The following is a 22,061-nucleotide window of genomic DNA, read 5'->3' as shown; positions in this document are numbered from 1 at the left end:
TTTGTGGAGCATGGGGTTTGGGTGGTTTAAAAAACATCCTAATGGCATGAACTATAATAGTCAAGAGGTACAGAAAAATTGATCAGTTCTTTCACTCTGCCATATCTCATTGCACCCGCGATCTGTTAAGTCCTAGTCATGTGGACCTGGAGAGGAACACTCGGAGGCTCTCACCCCTGAGCACGCACTAGCCTCTCACTTTCTTGCCACCTCCCTTCCTTCCTCCATTCCCCACTTTTTCCTTCTTTTCTTGCCCTCTTCCTCTCTCTTTCCCTCCCTCTTCCACTCCCTCCCTCCCTCCCTTCCTTTCTTCCTTCCTTCTTTTTCTAGTACATACTGGCTCTATAACTTTCAGGAAGTTACCAAACGTTTATGTGCCTTATTTCTTCATCTTTAAAAACAAGAAAGGGGAAGGGATAACAATGCCTGTTTTACAGGGTTATGACAAAGATTAAATTAGTCAATAAATGTAAGGGTTTTATATTTTACAATAAAGACGTTTACTATCTCACCTACTACTAGCTATTTTCATCATATGTGTGAAATATAAAGACAAAACATACAGTTCTGTGACCTCTGAGGAGCTCACAGACTAACTGGGAAAGAAGAAAGGAGATGCCAAAGCAGAAAGAAGTGGAATTTCTCCACACATCATATTAATTTCCCTGACAGTGTGATGTTACCTTCCTCTGTCAACATCTCCCCTTAGTGCTAAGTGGGGCCGAGGGCTGGGAGGTGGGGTCTGATGAGAAGAAGATCGCTGATTCCAGGCTCTTCTTAATTTCATTTTCTCTCCTCATCACCTACTATCCCCAAATGCTGCCTTTTGATTTTCAGGTCTTCCTTTTATCACAAACAGCAATAAAACTACACACTGTAGAATGTGCATTATAGATGAAAGAACACAGCATTTTTAGGCAGTATGCCCAGATTTAACTCCCACTTCTACCTCCTATCTTTGTGACTTTATCTGTAAAAACAGATAACAACTGAATTTCTCCCTCACAGCATTGCTTTTCCTAAGGCGAGAAGAGAGAGAGGGAAAATGAAATAGATATATTGTAGTACAGAGAAACAATCTGAAGAACTCGATCTGATTCCTGATTCCAAGACTTACTGGTTGTGCATCTTGAGGAATCTCTGAATTCCATTTTCTTACCAGTGAATGAATTTGGGTAGTAATAACTGAATCACAGAGTTGAGGAAACATCAAATGAAACAATGGACCTGCAAGTGCTTTGTACAATGTAAAGTGCTACAGAAATATCACTTGTGATTACTATCTCATATTCACATAAGACTATTATAAGCCTGTAGTTTGAAAGTTCAATCTGTCATCTTGACAGTTATTAGTCTCACTCTCCCTTGTCAATAAACTGATTTAAGATAGTACAGAGCTAAGCAGAAAAATGGGAGGTGAGGGATTGGAATAATTAGATTATCTCTCTATAAAATAATAGGATTTAAATAATCTTAGTTTTGCAAGGGACCTTATAAGTGGCTTCTCCTTGCCTGATCTAGTCCAGTCTTCCACCCAGGGTAGGGATGCCCTAAATAACGCCTTGCTCTAGTGGCCATCTCAAGCTGACAGAGGTGATTTCACACTGAATAGAAACTGTCTACTGCACTGACTTTCAAGAAATCTCAAAATGTGAAAGAACTAACTGATTTTTCTGACAATAATTTAGGCTTCAAAATTCAAACTGATTTAAAGCCCTCAATTCCTACAGCATTCATTCACCATTCCTTTGGAAAACATCACAAACTCAATTTGGAGGTGATGTTTTTTACTTTGAATTGAATATTGACTGATTACTTTTGAATATTCATAGATACTTAGATGATCACATTAACTGAGGAATGTGGAATCATATACACTCAGTTCCTCAGAGATCAAACCAAACCCTCATCCATAGGAGAACAGATAAAGATGGTAGTTTTGTTTTCTTTTATTTTGTATAGTTTTTCTCCCTAAAACATATTCTTCAATGGTTAAAATGTCCCTCAACAGTCAAAAACCCATATCTTTGTAAGAATAAGCTACTGTTCAAACCACAAAATGAACCTTTAAAAAGAACTATAAAATTAGATGAGTAATTTTTTGAATGAGAGGATTAAAGCCAAAGATTAAAGCTTTTTCCTTTTAGTTTTGAGGAATCCAGTTCCGGTATATGCAAAAATGCTTTACATTTTCTTATGAAGCTGATGTTTCCCAAAGAGTTATTGAACTGAGGCTAGTCAGACCCTGCATTTTCCTTTTTGGGAACTTCAAGAGCCAGGGTCCTCAAATTGTTGAAATTGATGGTGAACACTTAAGCCTGCAGTAAGCACATTTACCTGCTCTAGGAAGCAGCTTGATTGTGAATATGGTTTCCTGGAATCTCTTCCAAACATTTTCAACTGAATTTGCATTCACATATCCATTTTAATATCTATGCCATTCTTTCCTTACTTTTTCTTAGCATCTTTTGTCATTAAGTTATTGGTTGATATTGAAAAAACAAATGATAAACAGCATCAGAAAACTGTTAGAATGCATCAATGAATTTGGCAAAGTTGCAGGCTACAAAATTAATACACAGAAATCAGGAGTTCCCGTTGTGGCGCAGGGGTTAACAAATCTGACTAGGAACCATGAGGTTGCGGGTTTGATCCCTGGCCTTGCTCAGTGGGTTAACAATCCGGCGTTGCCGTGAGCTCTGGTGTAGGTCGCAGACACAGCTCGGATCCCGTGTTGCTGTGGCTCTGGCATAGGCTGGCAGCTACAGCTCTGATTAGAACCCTAGCGTGGGAACCTCCATATGCCACGGGAGCGGCCCAAGAAATGGCAAAAAGACAAAAGAAAAAAAAAGAAAAAAGAAATCAATTGCATTTCTATATACTAATAATGAAAGATCAGAAAGAGAAATCAGAGAAACCATCCCATTTACAATCACATCAATTTGAATAAAATACCTAGGAATAAACCTACTTAAAGAGACAAAGGGCTTATACTCTGAAAACTATAAAACACTGATGAAAGAAATAAAAAATGACACAAACAGATGGAAAGATATATTACACTCTTGGATTGGAAGAACCAATATTGTCAAAATGACTATACTGCCCAAGGCAATCTACAGATTCAATGCAATCCCTCTCAAACCAAAGACATTCTTCGCAGAACTAGAACAGAATATTTTAAAATTTGTATGGAAACACAAGAGACCCTGAATAGACAAAGCAATATTGAAAAAGAAAAACGAAAATGGAGGAATCAAGCTTCCTGACTTTAGACAACACTACAAAGCTACAGTCATCAAAACAATATGGTACTAGCACAAAAACAGAAATATAGACCAATGGAACAGGAATAGAAAGCCCAGATATAAACCCAGGTACCTATGGGCAACTAATATATGACAAAGGAGGGCAGAGCATACAGTGGAAGAAAGATAGCTTCTTCAATAAATGGTTCTGGGAAAACTAGAAAGCTACATGTAAAAGAATGAATGTAGAACTCTAATACCATATATAAAAATAAACTCAAAATGGATTAAAGACCTAAATATAATGCCAAACACTATAAAACTACTGGAGGAAAACATAGGCAGAACGCTTTTTGACATAAACCACAGCAACATCTTGTTTGATCCACCTCCTAGAATAATGACAGTAAAGACACAAATAAACCAATGGGACCTAATCAAACTCGAAAGCTTTTGCCCAGTAAAGAAAACCATTAAAAAAACAAAAAGACAACACACAGAATGGGAGAAAATCTTTGCCAATGATGCAACAGACAAGGGCCTGATCTCCAAAATATACAAACAGCTCATGCAACTCAACAATAAAAAAAACAAACAACCAATTGAAAAATGGGCAGAAGACCTAAATAGACATTTCTTCAAAGAAGATATACAGACGGGCAACAGGCCTATGAATAAATGCTCAATATCACTAATTATTAGAGAAATGTAAATCAAAACTACAATGAGGTACCACCTTATACCACTCACAATGGCCACCATGAACAAGTCAACAAACAACAAATGCTGGAGAGGGTGTTGAGAAAAAGGTACCCTGCTCCACAGTTTGTTGGAATGTAAATGGTACAACCACTATGGAAAACAGTATGAAGGTACCTCAGGAAACTAAATATAGAGCTACCATATGATCCAGAAATTCCACTGCTGGGCATATATCCAGACAAAACTTTCAATGAAAAAGATACATGCACCCCTATGTTCAGAGCAGCACTATTCACAATAGCCAAGGCATGGAAACAACTTAAATATCCATCAACAGATGAATGGATCAAGAAGATGTGGTATGTATATACAATGGAATACTACTCAGCCATAAAAAAGACAAACTAATGCCATTTGCAACAACATGGATGGAGCTAGACACTTTCATACTAAGTGAAGTAAGCCAGAAAGAAAAAGACAAATACTGTATAATATCATTTATTTGTGGAATCTAAAATATGGAACAGATGATCCTATCTAAAAATAACAAACAAACAAAAAACAGAAACAGAGCATAGCCAAGAAGAGCAGATTTGGGGTTTGGGGTGGAGAGGAAGGGAAGAAAGGGGAGGTTGTAGGAAGGATGGGCATCTTGGGGGTTTTGGGGATGCAAACTGTTATATCTGGAATGGACGGGCAATGGGGTCCTACTGTACAGCACAGGGAAATGTGTATGATTTGGTCACTTTGTTGTACAACAGAACTTGATGAAACATTGTAAATCAACTATAATAATAATAATAATAATAATAATAATAACATAATAAAAGAAAAAACAAATGATAACAAGTTAATAGCTGCTTTATTCTTCTCATCTGTGATGGTTATAAAACATTGCATCATTTCCAAAGATAAGTCTTATATTTATACTCCTGGCAACCATTTTTGCATACAGAAAATGTTTGATAGGTGTCATAAATTATCTGTCAGGTAAAGAGTGAGGGTATGGGGTTCATTTCTCTATTCAATAAATATTTATTGAGAACCTACAAGAAGCCAGGCACTCTTTTAAATCTAAGGATAGAGCAAATGCATAAAAGTTCCTGTCCTCATGGTGCCCCCATGTAGGAAAGGTGACCCATAATTAAAATAAAGAAGCAAAGTATATAGGATGTTAGATGGCATAAGAGAGACAAGTAGTCCCAGAAAAATAAGGTGTTCATAGAAGAAATCAACAAGAAGGTAATGGCTAAGGAAAAGACCTAAATGAGATAAACATAAAGCCAGGCAGCTCTTGCAGGAAGATTATGACACTTAGGGAAAACAGTCTGTGTAAGTGTTGAGGATGGAGCACCCCTAGAGCTTTTGAGGACCAGCTGGGAGGCCAATGTAGCTAGAATAGAGAGAAAGGGGGAGAAATGAAGAGACCACTGGAGGATTCTGAAGAATAGTTACATGATCTGACTAATATTTTAACACATTCACTAAAGTTATCTCATTGAGAACGGGCAGTATGAGGCAAGGCGAGAAGTAGACTGTCTAGTGAAGAATCCAATATAAGAGTCCAGATGACAAATGATGATGGCTTGGACTATGTCGATAGCAGTGAACAAGTGAAAAACAGACATATTCTAGATACTGTTTGAGGATAAAGACAAAAGGATTTGCTGATAGAGTGGGTGTGATAAAGAGAAGGGGAGATGAAGAGACAGGTTGTTCAGATGCTTTGCCTTTCAAAGTGTGGTCCACAGACACCTGTATTACAATCACCCCCAAAAACATGCTGAAATCAATTCGATACTTCATTTCTTTCTGAGCACTTCTGAATCAGACTCTCTAGAGCAGAGGTTAACAAATTCACCTCTAAAGGGCCAGATAGTAAAAATTTTAGGCTTTGCATACAGTCTCTGTCAAAACTAATCAATTCTGCTAATACAGGACAAAAGCAGCCACAGACAATGTGTAAATGAATAAGTGTGGCTGTGCTCCAATAAAATTTTCTATAGACATTGAAATTTGAATTTCAGATAATTTTCAGGTATCAGACAATATTCCTTTATTTTCAACTATGTAAAAAGTGGAAAAAAAATCCTAACTTATGGGCAATACAGTCAATGCGACAGATCTGACCCACCACCCAAAACTCTAGAAATGTATTTCTACACACAAGAATATGTATTTTTAACATGCTCATTGAGTGACTTTTTTATTCACAAGAACTTAGAGACTGAGATAAATTTTGAAAATTATTATCATCTGTTCTTTTTTGCTTTGCTTAATTCATTGGCCTCATGAATGAATAATGAATAAAAGAATGAATGAATAATGAATAAAAGAATGAAATAATGAATAAAAGAAAGACTGTCACCTGCCAACAAGAAAAAACGTTAGAGAAAAGGGGAAAGGAAATTTAAAATAATAAGATTGAAAGTTATTCATTAGGAAAATTAGGAAATTGATGAAAGGTTCAAAACATTATTTAGAAGAAAACTCTATAGTTTCAAAAAACTCATTTACCATGACGAAAGATCACACAATGATTTCTACATGACTCCATAAAGGTCAAAGTCAGAGGTCACCCTATAGATCCAGTCCCCCGTCAAATTAAGTTAAGGTGTTGTTGATGGTCTTAAGAAAAATATTATTTTGTCATATGAAAGATTAGTACCTATCATACTTTGCACACCATGCACACAGCTCACGTCTGCTGTCGCAGCCCTGTATCAGGTCTCATTCGTTATGGGTTTGCACCATGACATCTCTTCTTTTTTCTATTTTATCATCTAATGCTTCAATTGCTTTTCTTTCTGGTGTTACACTCAAATCATGAAATCATACAGGGCAAACAAAAAGTGACTTTACTTAAACGGACTTGTTAATCACAATCACATTACTGAGAAAACGATTATTCTGAGCTTACAATAATTGATTTTGTTTCTTCATCTGGTATTGCTCAACTTTATCTTTACTTTGATGCAATACTATTATTTTCTTTGTCTCAAGACTTAATTCACCAAAGTTTTATTTCTGAGACTGAATCAAATAGAAACAGACCATTTTTATTTTAGAGAAAACAATTTTAAAATAAACTCAAACACAGTTTCAAGTCTGAATCGATAAAGCTGAAACTATTAGTAAACAGCTTTTGGATTTTTTAAAGAACTTATTGATGAAAAAAATAAGTTCATAAGTCCCTAGCAAGCACTATGAAAATTATAAGAGTGGTAATGAGAAGAGAAAGGAAATGAAGAGTAAGACATGATTTCAAATAACCTGTTTGTTATCTGTATCTCAATAATCTGTTTTAGTCTTATACGCCTAACTCCTGGGAGCTGAAAGATATATTTCTTCAAATTGCTAATAGATTCCTTTATAAACCAACCTGAGACATGGTCGATGTTATGCCACAGCAATCAATACACAGTAAGTGCTAAATAATAATGATAGCAATCCTCTAGTGTCTACTGTTTGCCAGTCTTATACAATTTTGTGTGAGGCGAGTATTTTTATCTTTATTTTACAGCTAAGGAAACAAAATTCCAAAGAAATCTGACATTCTTTGAATTACAGATCAGTCTTGGGTCTGTGTGGTGGAAAAGCCTGAACATTTTCTCTATCCCCCACCACCTTGCAGAATGTTTCCCCAGTGGTTAATGTTCCCCTTCTGGCCACAGATTGAGGAGAGAATGGAGTGGAAAGAAAAGGAAAGGAAAAGATTTCTTTGCCTGAAGAACTGTTTTTCCCTTTCAATATACTATATGGTTTTTTGCTTTTATAATTAACATTCTGCTGATGAGATCTCCCATTGGTGAAGGCTGACGAGTCGGATTTTCCATGAAGAGCGAGCGCTGCAGGAAATAAATTAATCTCTAGGGAAGAAGAGGGGCAAGGCTGTCAGTATTCACACAACTGCCTAATAGGAAATGATATTTCAGAATTGTTCAAAGAATGAAATGACTGCGGGTTCTCCTTCCAGCATATTCTTAAACATTTAAACCTTCCCCAAAGAGGGAAATAGGTTGCTATAAAATAAAGAGCAATCTTAGAACATTTTACTTTAGGTTGTCAGTATTTCTAAGTTGAAAACAGTGTTCCCTGGAAATGTAAGGGAGATTCTACTGGTGTCATTATTTTGTTTATAATATGAAAAATATACATTGATGTTAAATAGATGGATAAAAGATACACCAGCTTTTGGAATTCCTAGTTTGAAATTATCCAATAGCTTAAATAACAGATTCTCTAGTCTTTGAGAGTATAAGTAATTGTCGTGCTTAGAATTATGCATTATCTAGAATAACACTGAATTATTGAAGTGTGCCTTTATTAAAATTGGGAAATAAGAATATATTTTATAAATTTATAAATTTTATAATTTCTGAAGTACCTATAAAATATATTATATATTTTTATATTCCCAATATAAAATATATTCCTATTTCCCAATTTTAATAAAGAGGATAATGTGAGAAAAGGGAATGTATCCATGTATGTGTGACTGGGTCACCTTGCTGTACAGTAGAAAACTGACAGAACACTATAAACCAGCTATAATGGAAAAAATAAAAATCATTATAAAAAAATAAAGTACCTATCTTTTGATAGTATATATTCAGTCATTCAGCCAAAGTTTTTTAATATAGAAACTTTACCTTGTCTCATCTCAAAATAGTTTTGATAGAAAAGTGCCTTATGTTTTGTTTCCTATTATAAAAGTAAAATCTGAAGTTTAGAGTAAAACATTAAGATTGAATTAAAGCTCAACATAAAGCCTTTCTCATCTTCTATAAATCCATTCTTTCTTTCCAGCTTTCACTTTGACCTCAGTGAAAAGCTTTTCCAAGGAGCTTATTTCCTGTCACGTGTTTAATTTACCACAACTATGTTCCTAGATGTTATGACTCACTTCTATGTGAGTCTTACTTAGAGACAAACAACAGTGTTATGACTCTATGATATCAGAATGGGCCACAAAATCACATGCTCTCAGAATCGACAGGGCACAAAAATTTACTGGGGCACCTCATTTTTTGATGAGTGAAATATAACTCAGAAAAATGAAACGGCCTGTCTAGGATGTATAGAGCTGGGACTAGACCTTACAGCACCTGCATTTGGTCTTCTCACAGAGGGGTCTTCTCATGACTTGACAAGTCTAATTTACGGAGGATGAGCCATGGCTTGGGTTTAGTCTAAAGGTGTATAGATAATTAGAGTATAGCTGAAGCTTCAAAAGCAAAGACATTCCATTAGAGAATGTTGATCAGGAGAGTATAAAATTTGCTCAGTAGAGAACATACATGTATGGAAAAACCAAAGAGGCAGATCTTAAAAGATTATCTTTTTTGGCAAAGACTGCAGTTTTTTGAGAGACACATAAGGAGGAAAAAAGTTTAGTCAGGAAGAGCACCAGAAGCAATATCTGCAATTAATGTGTAACCGACATAATAATCAGACCATCCTCATAAGTAAATGTTAATTCTTATGAATGGCTTTGTCCTGGGCTGAAGGAAGACACGTTGTCCACAGTCACGCCCCCCTTCCCAAAGGCACTGCATCCAACGATTGAAGCAGGAGCTATAAACACCTGGCCTCATCACCCCAAAGAGACCAACTTTGAAGAGCCACGCCGGTCCAGAGCCCCCTCTGCAACCATCTGAGGTCTTTTTTGTGACTGTATTATGATTTAACTTCTCCCTCTATCCAGACCTGTTTTACTCCTCTGCCCCTGAGAACATTTCTTAATAAACTTTCCACAAGCAAGTCCACCCTAGGAACTGGACTTGAAACAAATAGCTTAAAAAAAATATTTGTGGAGTTCCTGTCGTGGCTCAGTGGTTAGCGAATTCGACTAGGAACCATGAGGTTGTGGGTTCGATCCCTGGCCTCCCTCGGTGGGTTGGGGATCTGGCGTTGCCATGAGCTGTGGTATAGGTTGCAGACGCAGCTCGGATCCCGTGTTGCTGTGGCTCTGGTGTAGGCTGGCAGCTATAGCTCCGATTGGACCCCTAGCCTGAACCTCCTATATGCTGCAGGTGTGGCCCTAGAAAAGACAAAAAGACAAAAAAAAAACCCCAAAAACCAAAACAAATATTTGCACTTAATATGTCATCTTCCAAAAGCAGTGCTATCCCTGATTGAACAGGGAAGCTCTGAGCTCTTTCTGAGCTACTACAGCTAAGGCAAGATGAAGAAGGGGTCCAATAGGGTGGCTCGGGGCTTCCACATCTCACAATTGCAGTGTCTCTTAGACACAGAGCATTCAGGGACTCATCTCCAAAAAATTTCCAATCACCTCCCATGTCCACTGGATTTTCAGAGGCCAAGAGATTCCCAAGAGAATACAAAGGAAAAAAGTGCAGACAGAAACTCAAAGACTGCAAAAGCCACATCAGGTGGTCAAAGCCAGCACTTTGCAAAACATACTACCGGAAAGTAGTCTTCCTTAGACATAAACGAATAAAGATGCAGAAGTTAATTATAATAACTATGATTCAGTTGGAGTTTATTAGGTACTATACCAGCTTTAGTCTATTTTATCTAAGTAGTCATCAAAATAGCCCACAGTGTAGCAATGTTATCAACTCAGATATACAAATAAAGAGACAGAGACCTTAACAAATTGTTCACAGTACAGATCTAGTGAATGGGGGAGCCAAGGTTTAAATCTCGCAATCTTTAGTTTAGACTACAAAGGTTATTCACTTAATCATCCTACTTTCGGAGAACTGTACTCTTAGTAATTTATGGACAAATCAACATGCAGACTTAAAAACAATGTTCCCCAAATAAGGCCTGGGCCTTGACGAGAAACCAGAGTAAATCAAGGACCTAAAGAGGAAGGTCACCCACAAGATCCGGTGAAGCATTTTCACTGGTTTCTTAAGTGAAAAGGAGCTGGGACTGACAGCGCTGATCCTAAGGTAAAATTTCCTGTGCTCCTGGCTGCAAGAGAGCAAACTGTCATTACACAACATGTGTTCATTCATTTACAGCAAATCTTCTAGATGTCTAGGGTGAATTCCAAAATAAAGAATTTCCTTTAGTATAATTATTAGATACATATTTGAAATGGTTCCACTTCATCTAACTGAAAAATAAGATCTGGGTGTCCAAAAGGAGCAAAACTAAAGAAGCAGCTTCCTTTGCCCTCCTTTTCTCCTTTTTTTTTTTTTTTTTTTTTTTTTTTTGCTGTGCTATGTTACAAAGACTCTAAAACTGCCATCCTCACCCAAAGAGAATTTAGGAAATGACTGACTTGTATCTATGTATCTATACATTAAAAAGAGGGGAAAGCTGAGAAAGGGTATCATTTGCCTGTCCTGAACTCCATGGTGGTTAATGAATATTCACAAATGAGTTATCTATTCTGTGTATAGTAAATGTCAAGTTCAGATCCAAAGAGTCTTTTTTGTTTTCCTTTTTAAGGCCACACCTTCGGCATATGGAAGTTCCCAGGCGAGGGGTCGAATATGAGCTGCAATTGCCAGCCTACAGCAAGCCACAGCAATACTGGGTCTAAGCCACATCTGCGACCTATGCCACAGCTTGCGGCAATGTTGGATCTTTAACCCATTGAGTGAGGCCAGGGATTGAACCTGAATCCTCATGGATACTATGTTGGGTTCTTAACCCGCTGAGCCATAACAGGAACTCCCAAAGAGTCTTTTCCCTTAATGAAAAAAAAAAATACTATATTTTACAAGACAAAAATGAAACTTTAAGATTATATTTCTGCTTTACTTTCATATTTTCATGTATGGAATTGTTGGACAATTTATAATTCATAATGAAAACAGACTTTGTAATTTATTATAATCACAAGAGGGAAAGAATGTGAAGATATTGCCCAGATGTACATACTAGGTAACTTTTAAATAAACTCAAGTTGAAGTTAATGTAAAAAAGATTTCATTTTACTCTCTTGAGTAAAGTTAGTAAGTCTTACTTGCCTAGAACCATTACTTTAACTCCAGGTCCTCTTTTTTCTTAAACCATCACTAACAGGCAATATGTTCAAGGCAGGTTCTGCCCTGGTTATAACATGCTGTATTCCTTCAGGGCACAAAGCTGGGGCTGCCACACACCGTCTGAAGAAGATGTGCTCACAAGGGAAGATCAGACAGTAAGTTTCCCTAGATTGAAACAAAAACTTTGATCTCAGCAATTGTTTATCTGCTACTTTTTAGGATCCATAATCTTAAGGAAAAAAATAGTTTTCAATGCATTAATAATAGCTTGAGACTCAACATGCTGCAGCAGTTTTCACTGCAGTAGTTGTTTCTTTTATAGTCACATTTGGTTAGTATCCGACATTTGGAGGAATTGCAATATGTATGGTTTTCAAAGCCCTTTACAGAATTTCATTTTTATCATTCAGAAAGAGTCAATGAAAAGGTAATAAGAAAAGCTCTATGGGATATTTTTATAGGCGTGTCAGAAGCCAGTAAGTTAACTACATGAAAGAAACCAGATTGTACAGACAGAGTTTCAGCAGAAACACTTCAGAGACTTTACATCTAGTATTTTGACTTTTACATGCCCTTGGAGGAAAAAGAGTGCTGCTACAAAACCAAATAAAGAGGAGAAAGGAACAAACCATATGCTTAAGAATAATTAGTTTCAATTTTTCTATAAACGAAATGCGAAGTTTCAAAGATAAAGTGTAATAGAACTTGAGCTGCTTTGGTGTGTTTAAAATATTGCCAAGAAAGAAAATTCTCATTTCCCTTGCTAACTCATCCCAGATTTTCACAATATGGAAGTAAGTCTGGGTAGCTTAATTGAATGTGATCAACTTCTCCACAAGTCCATTTGTTCTTATTTTGTTTTTAGGAGAGAAGAAAAATATCAGATTGCCATCTCCATAAACTAAACTATTATAATTCAAGTCTGCATTAGATTACTTATTTGACACTTTAAATTAAAAGCAATCAATTCTTTTGATCTCTTCTCAAATCATTAATCCTTCTTGTTAAATTTAGCAAACAATTAAAGATATTATTGTCATAGTAATAAAAGCAGTCTTAAAATAAAACACTTCCTTGGCCATGAAAACCACAAGTTAGAAGAAAAATCTAATAACAGCAAACAATGAACAGACCTATCATTATTTTGAGTGTTTAATATCATGCCGCACTTAAAACTATATTTCAATGCTATTTATAGGTGAGGACTGTCACTTTTATTGAGTCATATTTTCCAAACAAAATGATAGTAAGACTTTGTATATTGTGTGTTTGTCATGTAGACACTTAAAAGCAGTATCATGTGGCTTAACTGACCTGTGGTTGCACTGGTGCCTGCTACTGCACTTGCTCCAGTCTTTCTCCTTTCTTTTTCCAGAAAAGCCAAATCATTTTGACAACCAACTGGTACATTTGAATCCAGGCCAGCTTGATTTGAGTGCAGTTTCTTGGATATGTCTACATGGAGACTCTGAAATGACACAGGCCAGAGTGACTGATTTCACAAGTAAATGATCAGTTCCAAATAAACGCTTCCCAGAGATATGACAAGGATAAACATTTATCATATGGCAAGTTTTTTTCTGTATATCTGAAACAGAACATTCTATATGTCAAAGTGTTATAGATTATATTTTCATCAACATATTTTGGTAATCTAGGTGTGGAATTTTTAAGGCAATCTAAGCAACTAGAATAAGAAGTCATCTCAGACACAGAATATTGTCTTCAAAGACCACTGGTGTATATTACTTTCTTCTTGTGAAGTTTACAAAATATTTTTCACTTAGAACATTTTCACTCAGTTTTTATTCTTTGTAGTTAAATAATCCAGCATTTGATTATATATCACACAATTACATACTGTATAATGAAGAACAGATTTCATTTCTTTATTATCTGTACTTTTTAGTATTATAAAACTAATCATAACATTTACTTTAAAACAAACCACATTTTTATAAACATTATGCAAAGTTAACAAAGCTTCTCCAGTCAATTTAAGAATGATAATTCATCCCAACAATGAATTATTAGGGCACAGCTTCAATGGACCCTAAAATACATCTCATATATCAGAAATGTCATAGTGTTTGATGTTGTGTTGACATATTGTATGCTTTAAAAGCATCATCTGGAATAGGAGCAAACACTAAAGACCTAAATAAGAAATTGAACTTTAAGAATGTTGCTTCATACTCAAATTCAGATTAGAAGTTTTTCAGTTTAAATATGATTACAAAATATTCAAAGATTCACAGAGTGATTCACAGAGTCAAAAATAGCCACAATCCCTGGTCTTGCTCAGTGGGTTAAGGATCCCGAGTTGCTGTGGCTGTGGCGTAGGCTGGTGGCTACAGCTCTGATTAGACCCCTAGTCTGGGAACCTCCATATGCCACGGGTGTGGCCCTAGAAGAGACCAAAAAAAAAAAAAAAGCCACAAAAATTTTGGCCATCCGCACTAGTCATTTTGGTTCACTAAAGGTTAGGATAATCAACAATTTTCTTCAGGTTCCTTCTGCAGACTGTATACTGTATTAAATTCATTAAAAGCTTCATTAGAAGATTGAATCAAGGTCTTTTAATGCTATAGAAGAACCAATACGGAAATTAGGGTCCAACATGTTTAAATAATTTATCCAAATTAACAGAAAAGAACAGTGCTGAGCATCAGGGATATGTCTCCCAGTTTGTTCATTTATTCATTCAATGTGGTAGACCAGTTGCACTGATGGCCTCAGTTCTACACTCCTCTCTGCATCCATGTCCTTTTATGTAATTTTGCAGTGCCTTCCTACTCTGACTTTTTTTTTTTTTTTTTGGTCTTTCTGCCTTTTTCTAGGGCTGCTTCCTGCGGCATATGGAGGTTCCCAGGCTAGGGGTTTAATCAGAGCTGTAGCTGCCAGCCTATGCCACAGCCACAGCAATGTGGAATCCGAGCTTCGTCTGCAACCTACACCACAGCTCACGGCAACACCGGATCCTTAACCCACTGAGCAAGGCCAGGGATCGAACCCGAAACCTCATGGTTCCTAGTTGGATTCATTAATCACTGCGCCACTACGGGAACTCCCCTACTCTGACTTTTGACCTGTCCATGTGACTTCTGGACCAACAGGATATTGATACATGTGACACAGAGACTTGAAAGATGTTTGCACAATTATTTTTGTGTATTTTTGTCTTTATTGTGCCATGAGAACATGCCTAGACTAGCCTTCTGGAGGTTCAGCAGCACAGAAAGCAGAGTCAGGTTACTGCAACCATTCAAACTAGGACATTTAACAGCCCCAGGAGCTCCAGACATTTGGGCAAACCCAGCTTCAATCCGCTGAAACTAACTCAGGTCAGCTGAACCCCAGAGCCTCATGAAAAATGTGTTTTGGGCTCTATGCCACTAAGTTTTTCTGATGAGTATGCAGCATTGTGTGGCAATAGATAACTGGTACCTCAATAAACATTTAGCTATAGAATTCCAGATCCTGGGAATATTGTGAGAATACAAACGTAAATACAACAGTCTCAGACTCTAAATTGTTCAAATATAATTTCTTCAATAGCTTAACCAGTGAATTAAAAGTGTGTGGTAAGTCATTTGTAGATCATGCTCATCTTCCTTTTTTAATGACGAAAGATAGGTTTCTGGTGGTACTACCAGGGACAACTCAAAAGATCAGAGTGTGAATACCGGTATTAACTAGAACTAAACCAATACACTCATTTCGATGTGACTCATCCACAGCCCACAAAAAGCAAAGTTCATCACTTGGCATAAATTTTTAAATTTATTGTCAAGACTGTCCTACCCCATAGCTCTTAAAAGCAGATGTAACTTTCCTGATTTGGAATTAGATGCTTTGGAAAATATATTACTTCAGGTTATTAGATTAAATCATAGTTTCTTAGTACTAAGCAATAAACTACATGAAAGAAGGAATGTAGCTTCTTGTTTTTTTATACAAAATTCAATTGATAATATTAAAATATTTAGAGGTAAAAATGTTAGAAGTTCATGTAAATTATTTGTATTGTAGTATATCCCACACTTAAGAAATGCAGAATTTAAATAAAATCCTTAAACCTGAAAGTTAAATATGAAAGGCTAAGGAGAGAAAATGAACACTTGATCAGAATGGTCCAGTATTGCCAAGGCCCGGTACTTCTTGGTGCAAATCTCTGGCAGACTGGGCCTTTTATAAGCATATTAGCATTTTAACAATTAGGAACCTTGCTTTGTTTGAGGTAGTCCCCACATTGCCATCTCCTCTAGTGAAGTTTGGTCAGGCTTCCAATCTCTCCTTTGCTTTATTTATTACAGCCAAGCTCCTGTTCCCAGGTCCTAACGAACAGAGAGGTAATCATCTCTTAATCTATCGGCCTTGACATGTTCTTTAAATCATGTTTACTTAGCCCCTCCCTCTAGGTACCTGAGTCTTCAAACAATTCCCAGGTATTGATTTTCTGCTACCATAAGATTCTCATAATGCTCCATTTTTCAGTGCCAACTGCTCTCCATTAAGAACCAATCACCCCCCACCCTTGCTCTCCCTCTTATCTTTCCTGTCTCTCAAATTCTTTCACTGTGGCTTCAACCCTATGCTTCAGGGTTTGCAAATTTCATTGCGGACCAAACTTTCCTTCAAAACTTTGTCTCTATCTTCCTACCCTGGCTAAAATTTCATTCTCCAGTGAGGACAGCACTTCCCTTGCACATGAAGATAGCTGCTTATGCATCCACACCTTGGAGACCCTCAGGCTGATGACGTTCTTGCTGTCTTGATGACTGCTGTCCATTGTGTCCTTACCTCCCTGCAAAAAATCCCTGCTGCTTTGATAATCCTTCCATTGAGCTGGGCACTATCTCCCCTATTGTTGGTATCATCTACCTACTAACCACAAGTCACATTCATCCTTCATCAGAAAGAATGGATTACTATTATCTCTTCTAGCCCCACGATCCTGCATGATGTTCGCATCGCACAAACATTCCATTCAACACCCTAACTGGATCGCCTTCTTATAAATGAACTTTTCACATCTTTACATTTCACTCCCAGCATCACACGTAAAACCTGACATAACCTGAACATTTTCCACTTTGAAAATCAGTAAATATCTTCCTCTTTCACCTAATCTCCCATCCTCGAGTTTAGTGTCTCTACTGCAGCCAATGCTCCCACTTCCAAGAGTGCTTCCAAGAGTACAAGGACTATTCTTGGATCTCACTGGGACCTCAGATCCATGGATCCCTCTACTTTCTCTACATCTACTAGCCATGTAGAACCTTCTTCCTTTTTCCCCTACACAGCTTCCATCCTAGTTCTAAAACTTAAATCTGGTTAGTAACCTGTCAGACTTTATCTTTCTTCCCCCTCGGCAGCATTTGATGTGCTGCTAGTCACTTTCCTTTCCTTGGCTTCTGGTGTTTCTCAGAGAACCACTCTGAGACTCCCTCTTCCTTCTTGTCTTAAGGCTCAGCTATTTTGCTGGCCTAGAACAATCCTCACAAACACTTCCCCCTTAATTTTGCTAAGTCTGGAGTTCCTGCAAGTTTTCCCTCACTGTGTAGACTTTAGCTGGACACTTTTTTTCCCTAGCTGTTGAGAACTTTGTACTTCTACTGCAAAGCAATTTTCAGAAATACAATTAAATAATACCTGGTTTAGTGTTTAATGCCTACCTCCTGATTAAAACAGAAATTTACTGAGACTAAAGAGTATGTCTTTCCTATTCACTGTTCTCAGTCCTTATTTCAGCATTTAAATATAGCTAATATTAAACTGCTGCAAATTAAATGGATGGAGAAATGTATAATTAAAATACAGCCTTAATTTTTATGACTTTTAAAGAAAAGGAGGCCAGCTATATAGTCACATATTCACATCTTAGGAATGACAGCCACTCATTCCTAATAGTAAAGCTAATTATATAGTTGAAAGGCACACATATTTTTAACCTCTTTTATTCATTTAAAAAACATATCATGAATCCCTTGCTTTTAAATAAATTCATTGCTACAATCATTGCAAATGATGTTATGGTTATATAATATTCCATACATTTCTCTGATTCAAGGTAGACTGGTCACTACCTATGGAAATTATAAATCAAATAATGGTGATGTCAGGGAAAGTGAGAACTGGAAAACTGAGTGTGTATACACAATGGCTCCATATTCCTGAAGCACGAGGTTGTGGCCTGACAATAATAGAAGAAATAAAATCCTCTGTCAGGCACTGCTGCAGTGATGTTAAGCCTTCAACCTGAAGATCAAGTCCAGAGAAAAATGAGAAAAATAAGATGTGTGCAAAGAATAGAGAGGAACACAGATAAATTTAAACTGGCAGGCACTGGGCCTTTGTGACCACTCTACAGAACTTCACAAATAGATCCTGTGTATTTTGTGGAATTTCCATTTAACTTGTCATTAGAAATGAGTCATTAGCATCCTGTGTGCTAATATAAAATGACTATTAAATTATTTTTCATGTTATTCTTGGCATGCAGTTTGCATACTGCTTTTAGCATTCCTGCTGAAAGCAATGATCCAATTACAAGGTACTGGGTATTTTTATCATGGACAAAGAAAGGAACAAATAAACACTGCCCACCCCCCAAGTTAACCCAGATATCGGTGGAAAAAAATTGAAAGATCATTTCAAATCTATCTTTTATCTCATATCTCAGGCCATACTGTTGGGTTAAAAATTACCCCTTTCCAAACAATTCATTGAGATTCCCAGTTCATGATTATATTCACTTGTGTCTTTTTTCCCCAAGGGCGAATAAGGCCTGCTTTTCCTTAGAAAGCCACGCAGGGATGGTCTTGGACCAGGAACTAAACATTATTCATATTTAAAACAACATGAAGTATCACAGATAATTTACTTTACTTTTTACTTTGTAGAAAATGACTCAATCTCCTAACAGACTAAAAAAGAAAAAAAAAATGACCTCCTTCTCTGTTTATATAAACAATTGTTCTTTTCCACTGCCTGTACCTTTTCATTTCAGAGAAGTGGATTCAAAGGATACTGGGGAAGAAATTTCAAATGATATTTAGGAAAAAACTTCTCACGAACTTTCTTCTTCAGAATTAAATTCTACCTAAAACAGGGGTTCCGCTGTGGCTCAGTGGGTTAAGAACCTGACTAGTATCCATGAGGATGCAGTTTCAACCCCTGGCCTCGATCAGTCGGTTAAGGATCTGGTGTTGCTGTGAGCTGTGGTGTAGGTCACAGACATGGCTTGGATCCTACATTGCTGTGGCTGTGGCGTAGGCTGGCAGCTGCAGCTCTGATTCAACCCCTGGCCTGAGAACTTCTCTATGCCACAGGTTTATCCCTAAAAGGAAAAAGAAAAAATTCTACTTAAAAACAACAGTAACACTAATTTAGAGCCTAGACATTAAAACAAAGAAATAAGGATTTAAATCCAATCAGAAGAAATATAGGTTTACTGTGTACATTCAAATGATCATTCCAGGAGAATGTGTGATCCTCTCTGCAGTCTGTGTGTGTGTGTGTGTGTGTGTGTGTGTGTGTGTGTTCTCTTTTGCACATTATATAGTTAAATCACCATAAATAATTTGAAAGTTATCAAGTGGTCTGGAAAAAGTAATAAAGTTATCATTGTACATTATAAAGATCCAATTAAGTGGAAGGAAATTTTTTTTCCTGAGGAAAATATTTAAACAAGCAAGACTATAAACTGAAAAATAATCTATAGTTAACTATCCACATAAACGGTTTTCTCTTTCAGACATAATCCGAGGGTTCATACTATCATTTATTTGTACAAATTAACTAACTTTTCTGCAACGAATATGTTTTTTATACCACTTGAAAGAGAATGCTTTTGAGCTTGTCCCACCCAATTCCAAGACAAGCCGTCTTTGACACCTTTCCTGTCCCTTCCAGCCTTAGCTTGTTGCAGGGGGGTTGCCCAGGCCTGTAGTAGGCATTTCATCAGCTCATCAAGAAGCGTGTCTCCACTGCTCCCATTCCCAGAACTCTAGGATGTGGCTTCCCTGGGTGAGGCTCTGCTAGCATCACTTACCCTTCCCAGCCAAGGCTCTTCCCCCCTAAACCATGCATGGCTTCTTCTTCATTTGGGAGCATGCTGGCTTGGTCTGAGCTGGCAGCTGACTAGGGGTCTCAGCAGCAGTCCTAGGTGCATGCATGTGGCTTGACATGACTGTGGGCCTAATTGTGGTCAACAGGTGAGACAGCACTCTCTTTTCTCAGCCTGTTCCCAGTACCATCAAAAGCTCAGACCCTTAAGAGAGTTGGAGTTTTCTAATTTCCTTGCCCTTTCCCTTGGATCAGAGAAGAGGCAATTGGTCCACTGAAAGAAAGATGCCTGTATCTGTTTCCCTAGTTCCCCTGATAAGAGATGAGAGCTTTCTATCCTTGACCTTCAAGGACCTCCTTTTCCAGCTGGACTTGCCAGGACCAGATCCAAAGAAGACTATCCCTGCTGGAACTGTGATTAGAGATCTTATCATGCATCACATATCACAGATCATACTACATTCTCTGGGAAAGAAACACTTCATTTACTATTAAGCCTACTTTAAACCTTTAAGCCTACTTTCAAAGACATGTTTCCGGACATATCACATATTAAAGGAAGATATTATAAGTACTCATCTTTCAGTTGCGTCATTCTTTCCTTCCTCTGCTGAAAACTGGGAAGTGGACATTTTGACATCTAGAAGTCCCACTATCCTGATATGATGTTAATTTGGCCACCGTCTTGAAAAAAGCAAACCCTAGCTTACTGAAGCAAGAACTCAATATAATCACACACATTGTATGACTGAAAGAAATTTAAGAATTTTCCTCCAGAGTCTCAAGGCAGAGAACCTCTTCACACTAGTCTGTCAAGCTCAATTCAATCCACTTCTTGCCACTCTACTCGTCTATGAATTTAGCCAAAGATGAAACGGATACTTAAGGCAATGCTTAACCAACATATCTTTATTTTCAAATGAGAAGAGACAGTTAATCTGTACATTTGTTATTGTTAAGGAGATAAATGAAAAGTCTGGCTGCCGTCAAAGATGTTAGTCTCATTAGATAATGGATAAGTGTGTGAAAATTTTGCTATTTTAGAGCTGCTGTGACAAACGCATTCTCTACAAAATACTAAAGTTGGCTTACTTACAATATTGATATTATGAACCTTGGAAAGTTCTTTGTGTATAAATAAATTTTCTTCTTCCTCTTTATTTTGCTTTCCTGCAAATTTTTAAATGATTAATTCATACAGCTATGGTTATCACTTTCATGGCTCCTATTTTAACTGAAAAATCAGATTTCTCAGACTCTGAATGGGTAATCTGTGGTGAAAGGGCAGGAAAATTAATCTTAATTTGAACTATGGAAACAGAAATTCTAGCAGCATAAACTCTGTGACACATGTTTAGTTTAGATTAGTTTTTGGTGAAATTAGTTTTGAATCAGTGGGCATACGAATAGCATTTGAAAAGTGTCCAGCAGAGCAATGCTTGCTGCAGATAGCAGTTGGGAACTGCAGTGTACCAGTTAATAGTTCTCTATCTAGGAAAAGAATTCTAAATTCATTTCTTAAAAATTGCATCTGAAATTAGTTTAACCTTCTGGGTGTGAAAACATAGCCTTTCACCTGGGTCGTTGAAAGGTATCCGTGCTGCCAACATGATTTAAAACATTGTTATATGAACAATTGTTTGAGCTAGGAAAAATTTTGATGGGTATGATTCATTTACTATTTCTTCACATTCTTTGTATATATGTGAAGGTATTCACATTATATGAAATGTTAAATGGTATTCTTATCACTAAAAGGTTGCTAACGTAAAAATCTCATGCTATTGTGAACAAGTGCTCAGCATATGATGCTACAGTTCTAAAAGTCTGATTCCCACCTCCTCACCTCAAGCTCATGAAGACTGCCCTTCCTACCTCTTCCTACTGACACACCCTATCCCCCAGGCCCTTTATAAAGCATTGTCTGGCACCACCATCCAACGGCTTCTCTAAGTTTCTATGGAAATGCTCTCATGACCCTCTGTCATCTCTAGGATCCTCTTCCACTTTGCTCACAGTGCCCTCCTTTGCTCTGTCCTGCTCTTTGCCATCCCTCTACCAATGTCAGAGG

General features: G+C 37.1%; 1 protein-coding gene across 5 annotated transcripts in view; it reads right to left on the bottom strand.

Annotated features, from left to right (window-relative positions):
- The window catches only part of THEMIS (thymocyte selection associated), a 225,843-nt gene that overhangs the window by 2,210 nt on the left and 201,572 nt on the right, over window positions 1-22,061 (bottom strand). For all 5 annotated transcript variants that reach the window (XM_084956926.1, XM_084956918.1, XM_084956915.1 and 2 more), the window contains one exon: window positions 13,235-13,388. In XM_084956926.1, the coding sequence (XP_084813052.1) occupies window positions 13,235-13,388 (154 nt within the window). The remainder of the gene's footprint in view (window positions 1-13,234; window positions 13,389-22,061) is intronic.

Source organism: Sus scrofa, chromosome 1 (assembly GCF_054392235.1).
Source record: "Sus scrofa isolate SSC_HxYL_T2T_F1_AM1 chromosome 1, Sscrofa_HxYL_maternal_Yorkshire_Landrace_v2.0, whole genome shotgun sequence".
Lineage (NCBI taxonomy): Eukaryota > Metazoa > Chordata > Mammalia > Artiodactyla > Suidae > Sus > Sus scrofa.
This window is presented reverse-complemented; position numbering and strand designations above follow the sequence as displayed.